The sequence below is a fragment of the Stigmatopora argus genome, chromosome 7 (assembly GCF_051989625.1).
Source record: "Stigmatopora argus isolate UIUO_Sarg chromosome 7, RoL_Sarg_1.0, whole genome shotgun sequence".
NCBI lineage: Eukaryota > Metazoa > Chordata > Actinopteri > Syngnathiformes > Syngnathidae > Stigmatopora > Stigmatopora argus.
In genome coordinates, this window is record NC_135393.1 from 18,612,609 (window position 1) to 18,629,572 (window position 16,964).

General features: G+C 41.8%; 1 protein-coding gene across 1 annotated transcript in view; it reads right to left on the reverse strand.

Moving 5' to 3' along the window:
• The window catches only part of lrba (LPS-responsive vesicle trafficking, beach and anchor containing), a 150,008-nt gene that overhangs the window by 110,800 nt on the left and 22,244 nt on the right, over positions 1-16,964 (reverse strand). Inside the window, exons 23-30 of the mRNA XM_077605523.1 lie at positions 10,142-11,428; positions 9,882-10,066; positions 8,834-8,987; positions 7,900-8,080; positions 5,073-5,176; positions 4,690-4,797; positions 3,448-3,589; positions 3,036-3,378 (exon numbers count right to left, since the gene is read on the reverse strand). Coding sequence (XP_077461649.1) covers positions 3,036-3,378; positions 3,448-3,589; positions 4,690-4,797; positions 5,073-5,176; positions 7,900-8,080; positions 8,834-8,987; positions 9,882-10,066; positions 10,142-11,428 — 2,504 coding nt within the window. The remainder of the gene's footprint in view (positions 1-3,035; positions 3,379-3,447; positions 3,590-4,689; positions 4,798-5,072; positions 5,177-7,899; positions 8,081-8,833; positions 8,988-9,881; positions 10,067-10,141; positions 11,429-16,964) is intronic.

Consider the following 16,964-nt stretch of genomic DNA (forward strand, 5'->3'; position numbering starts at 1 on the left):
TAATCCAGTTCTTTTAATCCATTTATTAAAAAAAATGTAAATATTATATCTAAAATGGTCCGGCCCACGTGAAATCAAGTTGACGTTAAAGCGGCCCGCGAACCAACCCGAGTCTGACACCCTTGCTCTAAATGGAATCTATATATCAATCACGGTCCTCTGTCCAATTCGCTGCCACCCTCCCACTCCAAATGAATTGGACGCCTCCCGTGTGACATTTCTTCAATTTCCATGATTTTCCAAAGTTATTATTCCAATTTGGACATGGTCACACCCTATTAAAAAGCTGCAAATGACATTTCTGAGGTCGAGGGCCATCCGTGGCGTTTACAACGGCGTGGAATCCTCCGCCATTAGCGCCACTAGAGGAGCGAGCAAGAGTCTTCCGTCCGTCCGTCTGTCCGTCCGCATGCACGCACGCGCACGCACGCACATACGTACGTACGCACGTCAGGAATGCAAACAAGCGCGCTGGAACGTGGAGCTCATCTAAATCAGCGGCCGGGACGATGACACTGTTTGGTTCTGCTTCCCGTCAGCAAATATTTGCACGCCGCCTGTCATAACAGGGCCACGCCGGAGAAACGGGACGGCAGAAATCCAGCACAATCCAGCAGGTCCGCGCCAGCGTATAAATCAGCGACGAGGGGGGTTTTGGGGGGGGGGTTGGGGGGTGTTGGAATACTTCACCCGTTGACCCGTACCCGCTTTTTATCTGGATTCGCTCCTCTTACGCGGCTGTCGTAAATCAGAGCGAGAGCGGCGGTGTTTTGCTCAAAATTAGCAGAGAAAATGTTTGCTGCGCGCCGGAATTTCGTTGTGGATTTTACGATGAAATATTTGAAATGATATCATTGGTGATGGATAAAAAATATTGTGGAATGTTGAAAATACAACCAAAAAATTTTATTATTATTCAATCAAACTGTGAAATTTTATTCGACATTTCAACCTATTGTAAGTTTAAAATTTGGTGTCTTTTATTTTTCTGAGACTTTCACCAATTAAAGATTTTAAAAGTCAAAATTAGCATTTGCCCCCAAAAAAGAAAAACATGTATTTTTGTGCTGTTGAAATATGAACCTGGGAATTATAAAATGTCAAATTGTAGTAACATTTAAGTCACAGGTGTCAAAGTGGCGGCCCGGGGGCCAAATCTGGCCCGCCACCTCATTTTGTGCGGCCCAAGAAAGTAAATGATGAGTGCTGACTTTCTGTTTTAGGATCAAATTAAAATGAAGAGTATAGATGTATATTAAATTTCTTGATTTTTCCCCGCTTTTAAATCAATCATTGTCATTTTTTAATCCATTTTTCTGTGTTTTTTGTTCAAAAATCATTTTGTAAAATCTAAAAATATATTTTAAAAAAAGCTAAAATAAGCATTGTTTTAGATCTATAAAAAAGCGAAATATTCAGGGCTTTTAATCCAGTTCTCTTAATCCATGTATTAAAAAAAATCTAAATATTATATCTAAAATGGTCCGGCCCACGTGAAATCGAGTTGACATTAAAGCGGCCCGTGAACAAAACCGACCGAGTCTGACACCCTTGATTTAGGCGGAAAAATTTCGATCCATGTCTTTTTTTATCAATAACATTATTAATAGCAAAAACCAAAAAAAAACAATCCGCTAATTTTGTCTAGAATAATATTTTATGCACTATCAAAGAGGCCGTTTTAAATCTCCTCTAGTCCAAAGAACATTTGATGAGGGTTCAATTTCACCACAAAATGAACCTTTCCCATTCATAACGGATGCGACATGGTCAACAAGCTCTTCCCTTCTTTCCATTTTTTTGTGGCGCTTCTTTCCCACGCGCCATTTCAAAACGGCACCGCTTTTGGCCTAAAAAAAGAAGAAAAAAATTGTGTTGGGTCCGTTTTGGATCACTGACTCCACTCATCTCTCAGATCCTCGTTAAACCGCCACGGGACGTCAAAAACACCGAACGGAGTCGAGCTTCCTCCGGCCCGAAGCCCTTTTGCCTTCGCCATCCCTTTCGCTTTGGCCTTATCGCGCGCGTCGGCCTCTAAGCCCTCGCCGAAGGTGTCTGTCTGTGAACCGGCGCTGGCGCGTGTTGGGCGAAACGCTGTCACCGCGTGATTTCCAGCGTTCCCCTTTCAAGCGCGCCCAGCGGGACGGAGGGACGGCAGGACGGCGGGACGGCAAGACGACGGGAGCCTGTCTAATCCCACTGATACCAGGAGCGGCCGCAGACCCCACAAAGCATTCCTCAGATAAACGCGCGCCGTCGTCGGTCGGGGGTCAGCGACGCCGACGACCGTTTTCCACCAAAAAAGCGAGAACCTGCACTTGGGCTTAGTCAACCCCCCCCCCCCAAAAACCCATCCCAGTCCAAATGGAAACCAGACCCCAAGGAACATCTTCCCCGTCTGCGGATTTGCTAAAGCAAGGGTGTCAGACTCGGGTTGGTTGGCGGGCCGCGTTAACGTCAACTTGATTTCACGTGGGCCGGACCATTTTAGATAGAATATTTAGATTTTTATTTATAAATGGATTAAAAGAACTGGATTAAGAGCCCTGAATATTCCGTTTTTTATAGATCTAAAACAATGTTTATTTTAGCTTTTTAAAATATATTTTTAGATTTTACAAAATGATTTTTGAACTAAAAACACAGAAAAAATGGATTAAAAAATGACAATTATTGATTGAAAAGGGGGAAAATCAGGAAATGTAACATACATCTATACTCTTCATTTGAATTTGATCCTAAAACAGAAAGTGGGCACTCATGATTGACTTTCCCGGGCCACACAAAATGATGTGACGGGCCAGATTTGGCCCCCGGGCCGCCACTTTGACACATTAGCAGCTAATGTTTCGACAGCGCTAAACGTCCAATTCCTTTCCCAGTCCAAACAACAATAGACCTTCAATTGACTTCAACCTAAAATATTTACTGTGAATGTTTCAGCACCGTCCAATTCCATTCGAGTGGGAGGGGCTAACGAACGAGTGTAACATGGATTAGACCAAACCAAATGGAAATAGAAGAAAGGGACTCACCTATCAAAAGATCGGATCAGCGGGGAGTCCCGGGGAACGTCTCCGACGCCGGTGGCCCCGCCCAGAAAAGCGGGCGGCAGCAGGCCGGGCTCCGCCGTGGGGTCGTCGGCCGGCGCCCCCACCAGGCTGCGCAGGATGTCCTTGACGTTCTTGCCCTTGCCGTCGGCGTGCCTGACCTCCGAGGAGAGCGCGGACAGGGCCTCCGAGACGGCGTCGGGTCCGCCGGCCGGCGACGGCGACGACGACCCGGCCTCGCCGCGCTCTTCGCCGACGCCCGAGTCGAAACGGCGCGGGGAGACGCCGTTTTGCACCTCCGGCCCGGCGGGCGGGGCGACAACGCCGTCTATTCAGAAAACCACAGTGAGATGTTGGGATTGGATGGGATTTCCGAACCCGGGTGGGCGTGGCTTACCGGCAGCCTCGGACGGCTGCGATCGGCGAGGGTGCTTGTTGTCGTTGTGGGGCTCCAGGATGTCTCGGTACTTGGACACCATGAGGACGGAGATGAAGTAGACTACGGCCAAAGCCAAGAACTGCGCCTGCTTACTGTCCTCCTGAAGCAAAACCAAGGCACTAAACAACGGCCACCATTTTGTATTCGCTTCAAGCACATATTTTTCTCTCTTTCCCACACCCGCCCTCTTTATTTCCCTTTTACATCTACACAATCAGCCCCAAATATGGAATTTTTTTCCCCTTTATTCACTCCCTTATTTGACTAATATTTATTTCTATTGTTGATCTACGAAATGAAGAGCAAATTTATTTCCCATTCTCAACCTTCATTTGCCTTTTCCACCCAAGGACTCAAGACGTCAACAATTTTTGTCACTTTCCTACCCCCATTCTCTTTATTTCCCATTTCTATCTCAGCAAACCCAGCCCAAATTTTTACTTTTTCCCCTTTATTTTCTCTCTTATTTGACTAAGATTGATTTCTATTGTTCATCTACGAAATTAAGCACAAATGTATTTCCCATTCTCAACCATCTTTTGCCTTTTCCACCCAAGAACTCAAAATGTCAACAATTTCCCTTTTACACCAACGCGATCAGGTCCAAATATTACCTTTTTATTCACTCACTTTTTTGACTAATATTGATTTCTATTGTTTATCTACGAAAATAAGCGCTAATAAAAAGACTATTTCCCATTCTCACCCTTCTTTTACCTTTTCCACCCAAGACTCAAGACATCAACAATTTTTCTCTCTTTCCCACACCGTCCTCTTTATTTCCCTTTTACATCTACACAATCAGGCCCAAATATTAACTTTTCCCCTTTATTCACTCTTATTTGACTAATATTAATTTCTATTGTTTCATTTATCTACAAAATTAGGCGTTAGACGTCAACAATTTTTCTCTCTTTCCTAAAACCATTCTCTACAACTATTTCCCTTTTCTATCTCAGCGATCCAGCCCAAATTTGTGCTTTTTCACTCCCATTCATGCACACTCTTATTTTATTTTGAAGGACACCCTTTCCTCAGGAGTCAATCAGTACATGAATACTTTAGTTTTTCTCCCTCACCCATTCATTTCCTTGATCCATCACGGACTCGGGGCACAACTTGTTGAAAAATCCTCTTTTTTGGCCATATTTAAGAATGTTTCTTATTTTTCAATGCACCACTTTGATTTCTGCCACTCACAATATCCCGGAAGACAACGGCCCTCAGGCGATTGATGTCCATGTCCTGCAGCAGCCTCTCAAAGTCGCGCACCGGAGACGAGCCGCCCGTCACGGCGTCCACGGGACTCTGCGGCAGAGCAAAAAAAAAAAAAAGACGCTTTGTTTGTTTAGCGCGACAAAAGGCGCACTCGAATTTCCCCCGGCGGGAGAAACGGCGTCCTCATCCTAATGGCTTTTCTATAGAGCGCCTGCATTATGAATGAGCTTTGACACACGGGGAGGAGAGAAAGAGCGCGACTTTTACTGGAAGTCATCGCTAACAAAACAACAATGACCGCGCTCGGGGGGGTAATACGATAAGCTACGCGCTAACACAATCACGGGGCAGAGTGGACGACTTGCCTGGGCCGAAGCCGATTTGCCCGGAACGGCGGCGTTGGCTTCTTTGCAGAGCTTCGAGTGAACCTGCTGACACTCCAGGCAGTTTCTCACCGCCACGGCGCACACTAAAACAACAAAAAAAGGGGCAGAATTAACGATCCAACGGAGGAAAGGGTTCCAATTAAAACCATTTTGACTGGAAGGGCCGAAATAAACGTAAAACCGGACGGTGACCCTCGAGTTTGACACCTTTATGTGGTCAGATATTCTCTTTAGAAAGAAAAAAAACATGGAATAAGTCTACTTTTTCAACGTGACCATGCATTAGCAAAAGCTTGATTTTTAAAGACTTATTAATAGGCGAAAATATAAATAAGTCAGACAGCACGCTGTAAAAAGTCTTTCAAAAATACATGTCTGGTTTCTAGTAAGGAATCTCATTGCGGTTAAAATAATAAAAAATCATTTTAAAAGTAAAGAAAAATCTTTCATAAGATAATTTATGTTCTATTCATAAGCAAAAAGTGAAGAATGAGATAGGTTGAGAATAAAATCAAATCTTAATTGGCATTTAGCATACAATAACAATGACGAGACATCATTTTTTTGTTACACTTTTTGCAGTGGCTTTTTCTCCCACGTTGAGCCAATCGTAGAACAATAAGTGGCATGAACGATCGCTCGTTTGACGGGTTCGAACCGGGATCTGCTCCAAGGTCACGCGTTGTCAGGTGCACTTTTTTAAATGGCGGCGCACTCGCTGGGACGGCCAATAACATCTTACAAGTCGACTTGACGTGCGCGGCGCTTGTAATCTGGTGTCGTCGGTCGCGACGGGCGACCCCCGCTCGCCGCCTCCCGCCCGCCGCTCGACAACTGACAAATTTGGGCCATTTGGAAAAAGCCGGGGAGGGAATTATTCCACGTGGAAATGGCCCGGCTTTTTTCCATTAAGAGCACTCTCTCTCTCATGCGGTCATTTGTAAAAAAAAAAAAAAATAAGAGAGACGGGCTGGGGGAGGGTGAGCAGACGCTAAAACCTTGTTACGCTGGAGCTAAATCGCATTAGGCGCCTTGAACGACCAGCGCGTACCTCATCAAATATTCATTTCATAACAATGCCCGTGCTGATTTTAGAAGTCTGCCTTGTTGCTGTTTGGATTACAAATGGCACTTTGGCAAATGTCCTGAAATGGATACTGAAATAGAAAAACTAAATGACAAAAATCACACTAAAAATGGCATCTTCAAAACACTTTTTAGAGATACAAAATCAGTCTATGTATTTTTTCTTTATCTGTATGTATTTCAGTGGCAAACATTTTTTTAAATAATCAAAAAAACATACTGTATTTTCTCGCATATTAGCCGCCTCCGTGTATAAGCCACACCCTTAAAATTGCCTTGAAATGGTTGAATTTGACAATGTATCCCGTATTTTACTCAATTTTCACCGATACAGACGTCAAAATTAATTTTGTTTAGCGTTTAATCTGTTTATCGTTCCTCTTGTTTTGAAATAAATGACCGTATCGCCCGCGTTGTCTTGCGTTTTGAGCATGTCAACTCCAATTTGTGCGTATATAAGCCGTACAATCGATTTAGTCATCTTTTTTTTGAGTGACAAATACGGCCTATATGCGAGAAAATACAGTATATAAGTATATATATTTGAACTGCAGTCTGATTTGGCGAAACGAAAATACAGAGATTTTGTATCCCGGAAGAAGTGGTTTTTATTGTCCATTTTTTAGGAGTTCTGTCATGATTTGAGTTGAAGCCAGTTTTACTTATAATATGGAATTTGATAGGAGAGTCTACCTGCTGGAGGAAGTCTGCTTTTGTGGTTTGGGGTAGCCCATTCTTTAGCGTCATTTTCCAGGTGTCGCTTAAATGTTTGAAAAATATTAGCCCCAAAAACCAGTCAGAATTTGGTCACCGTAGACCAAGGGTGTCAGACTCGGTCGGGTTGGTTCGCGGGCCGCTTTAACATCAACTTGATTTCACGTGGGCCGGACCATTTTAGATATAATATTTAGATTTGTTTTTAATAAATGGATTAAAATCCCTGATTATTCAATTTTTTTATAGATCTAAAACAATGTTTATTTTATCTTTTTTATATATATTTTTAGATTTTACAAAATGATTTTTGAACTAAAAACAGAAAAAAATGATTAAAAATTTACAATAATTGATTTAAAAGGGGGAAAATCAGGAAATTTAATATACATCTATACTCTTCATTTGAATTTGATCATAAAACAGAAAGTCGGCACTCATTATTTACTTTCTCAGGCCACACAAAATGATGCGGCGGGCCATATTTGGCCCCCGGGCCGCCTCTTTGACACCGGTGCTGTGGACACACACACTGCTATTGTGGTATGAGTAGCCATTTTTAAGGTAATTTTACTAGCTTATTTACTAACAAAAAAAAATCTATAAAATTCCTAAAAAATTCAAACGACTTTTTCGCCTCCATGAGCATTTTGAAGCCTGTAAAAAAACAAATTGGACATTTAAACAAGGTTTAACGATTGAAAATCTGCAGCAGCTCAGCACGCATATTGACCGCATTGCTCGTACATATTTAACGGTTGAAAATAAAAGATATGAAAATGGCTTGGGGGTGCGGTGGGGGGTGTTTTCACTCTTCCCGGCCGGCGCAGCCCGGGCCATTACGACTAAATCACTACATCACGATAGCGAGCGTTTTTACGAGCCTTGCCATGCGGTGGGGGTTATAATAACAAGAAGATAAGGCCGGGCGAACCGAGAGGATGCACACAAAGGCCATTTTTCACAAGGAAAACAACAAGAAAACACGACGAAGACGGAGACGTACCGAGGCGGAGGCACTGACGCAGGATTCCCCCCGACGACATGTTCTTCTCGGCCTCGATTTCGGCGAAGTTGAGCGAGCTGGCGAAGACCAAGATGTCCGCCAGGCCCACCAGGCGCTGCAGGAAGGCCACCGAGGTGTCCGGCGTCAGGCCCTGGGAAGGTTCGATGTGTTCCAGCTCGTGCTGGGAGGAAAAAGGAAATAAAAGCGTCAGGTCGGGAAAATGAATTTTATTTTAGGTTAGGTTAGAACTTTATTTCATCCTGTATTTAGGAAATTTCTTGGTTGCAGTAGCAAGACAGACACAAGACACACAAGACATTGTAGACCTAGCTAAAAAAAACTGGAGCCACACACGAGAAGTCCACAAATTTTTGCTAAGGTGGTTCTGTTCACATTTCAAATGGCATAAAGTGGTCACTCTTTAGTTCATAAAATCAAATCAAATGGAATCCTACTTTTTTATTTTATTAGCAAAAATGTTTTGAATTTTATTTTAGCAAAACACAAAATATTCTTTGGTTTTGCACTTTTGCTGAGTTTTAGCATTACTTTGTTGTCTTCATTCCTAAATCGTCGGCTGCCATTGACAGGGATAGACGTTCAATTCCAGTTGGATTAATACAAATGCCAAACTAACTCAAATTCACAACAGAATGACGTAAAGAGTCAAGTTTTGACGGCTATCATCGTCAATGGCACGGAAAGAGCGATTTGTAAGGATGCGTCTTTATTTCTCCATCGACCTTCTAGTAAATTCAGTTAGAAACAACAATAAATCGTCCTTTTTGGGTCACGCAGGAGTCACCGCGTCCCTTAAAGAGGTCAAATGACCCCCCAAAAAAACACGTAACGACGTTAGAAAGCTATCATGTCGGGGCTAACGCGATTGTCAAAAGGTCACGCTGCTGGATGGACAACTTCGGGGGGGACTTACAGAGGACGAAGTGGCGGCGGAGAGCAACGGCAAGATGCCGCCGCACGCCATGATCAGGTTGTCCACCACCTGCGAGATCAGGTGCACGCTATTGTGCACAAACACCACGTTGTCGCTGCTGTTCACAAAGTCCAACACCGTCTTGGTGGAGTGGCTAAAAAGAAAGAAAAAAAACATTTGAACTCTTAAAGGGCAAGTGACCATTTTTAATCAAAAATAATAATCGAGGGAAGACCGTACACACATACGTGCATATAGATCTGACCTTTGACCACTGCATTTACATGCACCGCCATTTTGGGGAAAAGAAATGTTGACCACCACTTCATTATTATTTATTTATTATCTGTTCATTTGTTTGTTGTTGTTATTTGTGCACTTCTCTATTTATTCATGTTGTTGACTGCATATCATGATGACTACTTATTTATTGATGATTTATTTATTAGTTATTGTTATTATTATTTGATTATTTATTTATTAGTTATTGTTATCATGTATTGAGTATTTATTTATTAGTTATTGTTATTATGTATTGATTATTTATTTTTTAGTTATTGTTATTATTCATTGATTATTTATTTATTAGTTATTGTTATTATTTATTGATTATTTGTTTATTTATTAGTTATTGTTATTATTTATTGATTCTTTATTTATTTGTTATTGTTATTATTTATTGAATATGTATTTATTAGTTGTTATTATTTATTGAATATGTATTTATTAGTTATTATTTATTGAATATTTATTTATTAGTTATTGTTATTATTTATTGAATATTTTTTTATTAGTTATTGTTATTATTTATTTATTATGTATTTGTCTGATCTATTGTTGTTATTTGTTCACTTTGTGGTGAAGCTTCAAATCTCAATATACTATAATGACAATAAAAGCATTCAATTCAATTCAATTCAATATAAAAAAATAAACCCACTCAGTTGGCCTCCCTCTGATTGGACATCTCATGCCGTCATTTCTCAGCCAATGAGCACGCTATCTTAGGGCTGTCAAATGTTCCAAAGAAGAGCAATGAAGAACCAACCTCCTCCACGCTTGCACGTCCGTCTCGATGGCAAAAAGCAGGTCGGTGAGGAGCCTCTGGTGCATGTGGGACCAGCGGAAATCGGGGATCCGGAACATGGTGGACCGCGGCGCCGAAGCTCCGCCCTCTCGGGATTTGGTCGAGGAGGACCCTGGGCCCGATGCCGGCGCCGTTTGGTTGGCCTCCTGCAAAACGGGTCACAACAACACCGTATTGAAATCTCGCTCGGGTCAAAGGGCAAGCAAAAAAAAAATACGTACGGTTAAGTGGGCCTCCTTGAGTTCCAGCTTCTCCGTGTCCAAGGCCACATTGGACACATCCAGTCGAGCGATTTTGATTTCCTTTGTCCTCTGGCTGGAGGCGGCGCTTTTGAGCGGGCCGCTGGAAGGAGATTCCCCCTCGCCGGTGGTCAAGATGGACTTGGAGCCGTCTGCATCCTCCCGGACCGTAGAGGGCGCTGTGCTCTGCCGCTCGGTCCCATTTTCTTCCGACGTTTCGGGTTCTTGACTCGTCACGCCCGGTTTATCTGGAGTTTCTTCGAGGTTTTCCTCCAGAGGAAGGTCTTTCTTCGCGCCGCCGATTTTTTCCACCGCGTCGTCTCCGTACGACTCTTCCCGGCTGTCGTCGACGGGGTCGCTGACGGAGGACACGTCGACCAAGTCTTCATTGAAGACCGAGGCGCCACCGTGGAAGCTGTTGTCCAGAGGGGCCGAGGACTGTGGAGACACCTGCTCATTCGGGGGATCCTCCTTGATGGAGTCTTTGTCTTCGGAAACTTCTCGCTCAACTCTTTCGGAATCTCCACTCTCAACCGTTCTCGGTTCTCCACTGTCAACCGTTCCAGATTTTCCACTCTCAACCGTTCCAAGACCTCCACTCTGGACCGTTCCAGATTCTCCACTGTCAACCGTTCCAGGTTCTCCACTGTCAACTCTTCCGGGTTCTCCACTCTCCACCGTTCCAGGTTCTCCACCGTCAACCGTTCCAGGTTCTCCACTCTCAACCGTTATAGGTTCTCTACCGTCAACCGTTCCAAGACCTCCACTCTGGACCGTTCCAGATTTTCCACTGTCAACCATTCCAGGTTCTCCACCGTCAACCATTCCAGGTTCTCCACTCTCAACCGTTCCAACTTTTCCACTCTCAATCGTTCCAAGTTCTCCACTCTCCACCGTTCCAGGATCTTTACTCTCTACCTCTACCTTCTCCGTCTCAATTTCAGGTTCCCCTTGACTGTTTTTCCCACTCTGTCCTCCCAAGTGATTGCTTGGAATCCTGTTATCTCCTCCACTTGCTAGTCTCTGATCATCCTCCACCTTTTCGGAGACAGCAACAGAGGCTTGGATAGGCTCAGATGGGCGTGATGGGGCTTCATCCACGGCCAGTTGGATGACCGTGGAGGGAGGGCCGTTGGTACATTGGTCAATTTCTGATCTACGGCTGACTCCGGAGACTGTTCGGACGGCACCCAGGGACCCGGCGGATTCCTGACGCTGGTACTGGAGGAACATGCGGGACAGGTGTTCCTTGTGCTGTTCGAACGACACCTGGAATAACAAAAACACAAAGAGTCGACGATGAGATCAGATCGACCAACGAGAACTGAAAGCATTCAAGTGGAAGATGTTTCCACGTGGACACGATACAAAAAAACTGACTACGGTCTTCAAATAAGACCCCACCATGGGCAACGTGTGGGAGGAGCTTAGGCTTTATTTCCAATTAGCAGTGAGCTTCCATTTGACCAAGTTCCAATATTATATATTGAAAAAGATTTTAAAAAACATAAAATGCGGGAAAAAAACGTATACGTTGCCAGGTATGGTATACGGTAATCCCTCGATTATCACGGTTAATGTAGACCAGAAAAACGAAAAACTGCAAAATAGGGTCACCACTATTTTAAAATATATATATATATATTTTTTTATTTTTTTTAATTTTTTTTTTAAATATATATATATATTTTTAAAAATATAGATATATATATTTTTTTAAAATAGGGTCACCACTATTTAAAAAAAAATAATAATTTTCTTCGGTGCTGAGTCCTATTAGCAAGCGGCTTGCGAGTTTCAGCGTGGATTTTCACATTTTTATGAACTTACAAAAAAATGTCAATTTGCCCCAGAAAAAAAAACGCAATGTAGTGAAGCTGCGATATTCGAGGGATTACTGTACGACTAATTGCGAGCGGGGTGTGCAGTATTTATAAATTCCATCCCCAAAACGAATAGTCCACAGAAACGGGGAGATGCTCTATTGACCGCCGCACTCAAGAATCTTTACAAAAGCCATTTGAGGAAGCCTCACTCTTTACTGAGCAGCAGTTTGTATTGATTAGATAGCGTCGCAGTCTTGTTAAAAAGCCCCGCCCCCCCCCTTCCTGGTACGCTCCGCTACTTAAGACCTATTAACCCCTATCAGTCTGGCTCCAATCGGGGAGCGGGGCACCGGTCCAGAACCCCGACGGTCAACCGCGGCGTTTCGGGAACCGCCGGCGAATCCCGGTCGGACGCCATTAGCGCGCGTGGCCCGCATTGGCAAATCCTCCCACGCTTAATTTCAGAGCTCCCATTAATCACTCGGGCCGCGGGACAGAAAGTCAAAGACGGCGGCGGCGGCGGCGGAAAAGGGGAGGGGCCAAAGGAAACCCACTTTGCGGCTTTTTCACCTGAGGCTAGCTATTTTTGGACGGCCGGGAACCGCCGTGACGGCGAGCGCAATCGGAGCGGAAAGAGCGCAAATGCAAAGCCGGGCTGATTGTTGCTAATTAATTAGGCGTTATTGTTCTAAATTAGCCCGCGACACGGCCGCTCGTTAATCTTCCGTAGTGACTGTTAATCCATAGCCGCCCTCTGGTTGTCATTGTTGCGGGCAAGCACCCTCCGCAAACCCCCGTCGAGGCCCCTCGCTGTACTCTAGCGATTTTTAAGGCGGCCACGGTGTTACTTTGCTCTTAATTGGATATTAGGCACTTGCCGCAATTAAAAAGCGTGCGCTAGGGTGGAGTGGGACTTTAATGGCTATGTGAGGGCGCTGTATTTTTAGTATTTTTATTATTTATATTATACATTGACAGTAATTTGGATAGTGGACTGTGTGTGGCTCCATTTCTTTTAGCTAGGTCTACAATGTCTTCTGTGTCTGTCTTGCTACTGCAACCAAGGAAATTTCCCGAATACGAGATGAAATAAAGTTCTAATGTAATCTGATTGATGACCTAAAATGTATTAAATTTTGCCTCTCAATAAAACATTTGGTGGTTTGCAATTTTATTATTAATTGTATTTGAAATTTCACTAATAAAGAGAAACAAGGGAGAAAAAAAACTAAATTTACCAAATGCCCTTTCAAGCTATGTTTTTACATTCATTCATGTAACTAATAAGCATCCAATCCATTCAAAGCACTCAAATATATATTTTTTCTTTTTACATTGACATCATATCATATCAACATTTTAATAACACAAAATATCGTGTACATTACAACATATTGTAAACCAAGGGTGTCAGATTCGGGTTGGTTCGCGGGCCACTTTAACGTCAACTTGATTTCACGTGGATCGGACCATTTTAGATTTAGATTTTTTTAAATAAATGGATTAAAAGAACTGGATTAAAAGCCCTGAATATTTAGTTTTTTATAGATCCAAAACTACGTTTATTTTAGCTTTGTTTATATATTTTTAGATTTTACAAAATGATTTTTGAACTAAAAACAATGATTAAAAAATGACAATGATTGATTTAAAAGGGAGAAATCAGGACATTTAATATACATCTATACTCTTCATTTGAATTTGATCCTAAAACAGAAAGTCGGCACTCATCATTTACTTTCCTGGGCCGCACAAAATGATGCGGTGGGCCACATTTGGCCCTCGGGCCGCCACTTTGACACCTGTGTAATGTAAACACACCTGAGCATTTGTCGCGAGGGGTGTTTAAACTTTCCTTGCTAATGATTGGCCCATTTTCTTTTTAACAGCGACACCTTTTTAAAACAATATTTAAACTTTCTTTGCTTATGATCGACCATTTTTTTTAACAGTGACATCTTTTTAAAACGATATATCGATCCCACGCGAGAGCATAAACCTTTCGGCAAACAAAAATATCCCGACCTACGTGACCATTTGGCCGGCGTAAACACACTCGAGAAATCAAAATGGCGAAGCGGCGGCTTCTATTTGTCTCTGGCGAGATCCGCCCCAAATTTACGAGGCCCGCTTCCTCCCCCGTTGAATATTCAGCGGGCCGCGGAGAGGGGAAAAAGGCGAAAAGGCGAGGAGAAGGCGAGAAGGCTCGCCTGGCGACTCGTTTGCGAAGACGCTCGGCGGCCCGGCCCCGCGGCGGTGGGAGGGGAGAGCGCCCGTGACAAACGGCTGCGGCGCTACAAAGGTGGCAGCAGATCTATCAAATGGGACAATAAAATTGCAATTGAGTTTCTTTAGCTTTTTTTTTTTTATAGAACACACGGATCTTTGGTAGCCAATCAGGAGACCCGAATGTCGGCCCTTCCCAGTTGAAACTGGATTGGACGTCTATGGACGTCAACGGCATTTTTGAGGCCAGTTTTCCCAGTTTAAATGGATTGGACATCTGTTGCTGTCAATAGCAGATAGTGAGTGGATTGCACCCGGAAATCTAGTCACGTTTTTAGGGACAACATTTCCAATTGTTATTTTTTATGAGACAAACTTATTCTTAAATCCCAAAAATCATTACATTTAGTTAATATTTTTACCTTCACTCCCCCCCAAAAAGTCTGAATTTTCCAGATTCCCAAACATCATAATATTCTTTAAAAAAATGATTTCATTTGTGTGTTTGACCCAAAACAGCAATTTTTATAATGTTTTTTTTTTTTTATTAATTACTACTTTAGACAGGTTTATTTTTAATGTTTTTAATTCCAAATGATTATTCGCTCCTTTAGCATTGCACAAAAAAATTAAAAATAATTAAACTGAAGAGGGAAAAGAAGGTTAAGGTTTTAAAATATTCTTTTAATTTATTACTACTTTAAAAGACAGGTTAATTTTTTTTTTTTTTTAATTCCAAATGATTATTCGCTCCTTTTGCATTGCACAAAATAAATAAATAAATAAAACGGAGCAGGGAAAAAAAGGTCAAGGTTTTATAATATCCTTTTAATTTATTACTACTTTAAAAGACAGGTTAATTTTTATTTATTTTTTATTCCAAATGATTATTCGCTCCTTTTGCATTGCACAAAACAAATTAAAAAAATAAAATAAAACTGAGCGGGTATAAAAAAGGTCAGATTTGTTTTCTGTATACAAAATGTATGCAGGAATGGCATCTAAATTATTTGTTGTTTAAAAAGTACATCATTATAATTGAGACCTATTGCCTACGCTTGGATATTAATATTGCTGCCTTAAAAAAAAATATGATGTGCAAATATGTGGTTGCTAAGTCGTAATAGGGTTGTTTTGTGAAGGACTAAAAATAATCACATGGATTTGAGAGGGGAAAAAAAGCTTTTAAGTCAAGGGAGTTTTTGGAAAAAGGTGCAGCGTGTGGATTTGAAGCGATGTTGACACGTTTCCTTAATTTCTGCGCCAATTACGTACAAATGTGACGCGTTGGCGCCGCACCAAGAGTGTCAAAACAGTCGAGCGCGCGCACGCCACTTAAACGCTCCTTTAACGGTCGTCTTGCAAAGTAAAGAAAAGAAAAACATCGCTGTGAAATGCTACAAATTGATCAATAAAACAATTGGAGTAAAATTCAATCCCATTTTTCATTTGTGTCGTACTTTCTGGTCTATAGGGCGCACTTTTTTATTTTATAGTTTGGCTGGGCTTGCGACAAATACTCGTATTATCTTTTTTTTCCTCTCAGCCTGTTAGGTTTTTATTTATTTATTTTTTAATTTATCTGAAAAACTGTTCAGTTAATCGATGCAATTTTCACCTTTCATTGGCCATTTTACTATTCTCACTTTAACATATGTTAACTATTCCACTCCACTGTAAAAAATATCACTTATAATTTATTTTTTGTCCTCTTCATTATGGCTGGTGCGACTTAAAATCTTAAAAATACTGTAGTTGCACTTACAATAAACACTATTTTTAAGTGTAATTAACAAAATCACACTACCCAAAAATGTACAAATACATTTAACTTTAAAAGCAATTAAATTTTAAAATGTTAACATTACAAAAAAAACTACAATTATGACTGTGAAATTCCAAAAAAACAAGTATTAAATTTGTAGATAGGGCTATAAATAATTTTCACAATGTACTTATAAAGATATATTTAATAAAAATCAAGCGTCCAGCTATTTTTATATATAACACTAGATAAAAATAATAATAATCATCCCACAAATGGCTTATTTCTACCTTATATTCCGTTTTGTAGTAATTAACAGAACATATGTTGCTTCCGCCATTGAAAAACAACTTTTTGCGAGTCTGATTTTGCACTACAACTCAAAGCGCTGAAATAAATCCTTATAAAAAAGATGAAAAATAGCCGCGCAGGAATTTTCTACAGCGACTAACAATAAAAAGTGTCCTTTGTGCTTGCTTTCCTTCTTTAATAAGCTCGTTGCATTCCTAACACAGCCTGCCTGCGCCCCCTATCGGTCAGAAGGGCACTCGCTCTTCCATCACAAGCACATGTTTAAAAGTCAAGAGGGCCCCGCCTGGACTCCTTCGGGGCTTGTAAGCGTCCGGCAAGACCGCAAATCCCGCACCGTCCTTCGGTTACTTCACCGTTTTGGAAGAGACAAACGTAACGTGATAGCCGCAATAACTTTTTGGGGGCTTTTTTTTATTTTTTGTCAAGCGCTGAAGTGCCGTTTTTGCAAATAAGAAGTGCCAGCGGTTTGTTTTCAATGGCGGATGAAAGATATTGGAGATGTAAATAGGCTGGCGCTGCCGTCTTGGATTTTGCTGTTTAAACAAATGGGACAGTTTGGGGGTTTTAGGGGGTGGGCGTGGCCACAAAGTAGATGACAAAGTGGGATGTTTTATTTTGGGGGCATTTTATAGTAGTTGGAGTATTATTTTTTTTAGGATGGGATGCAAAAGGGCTG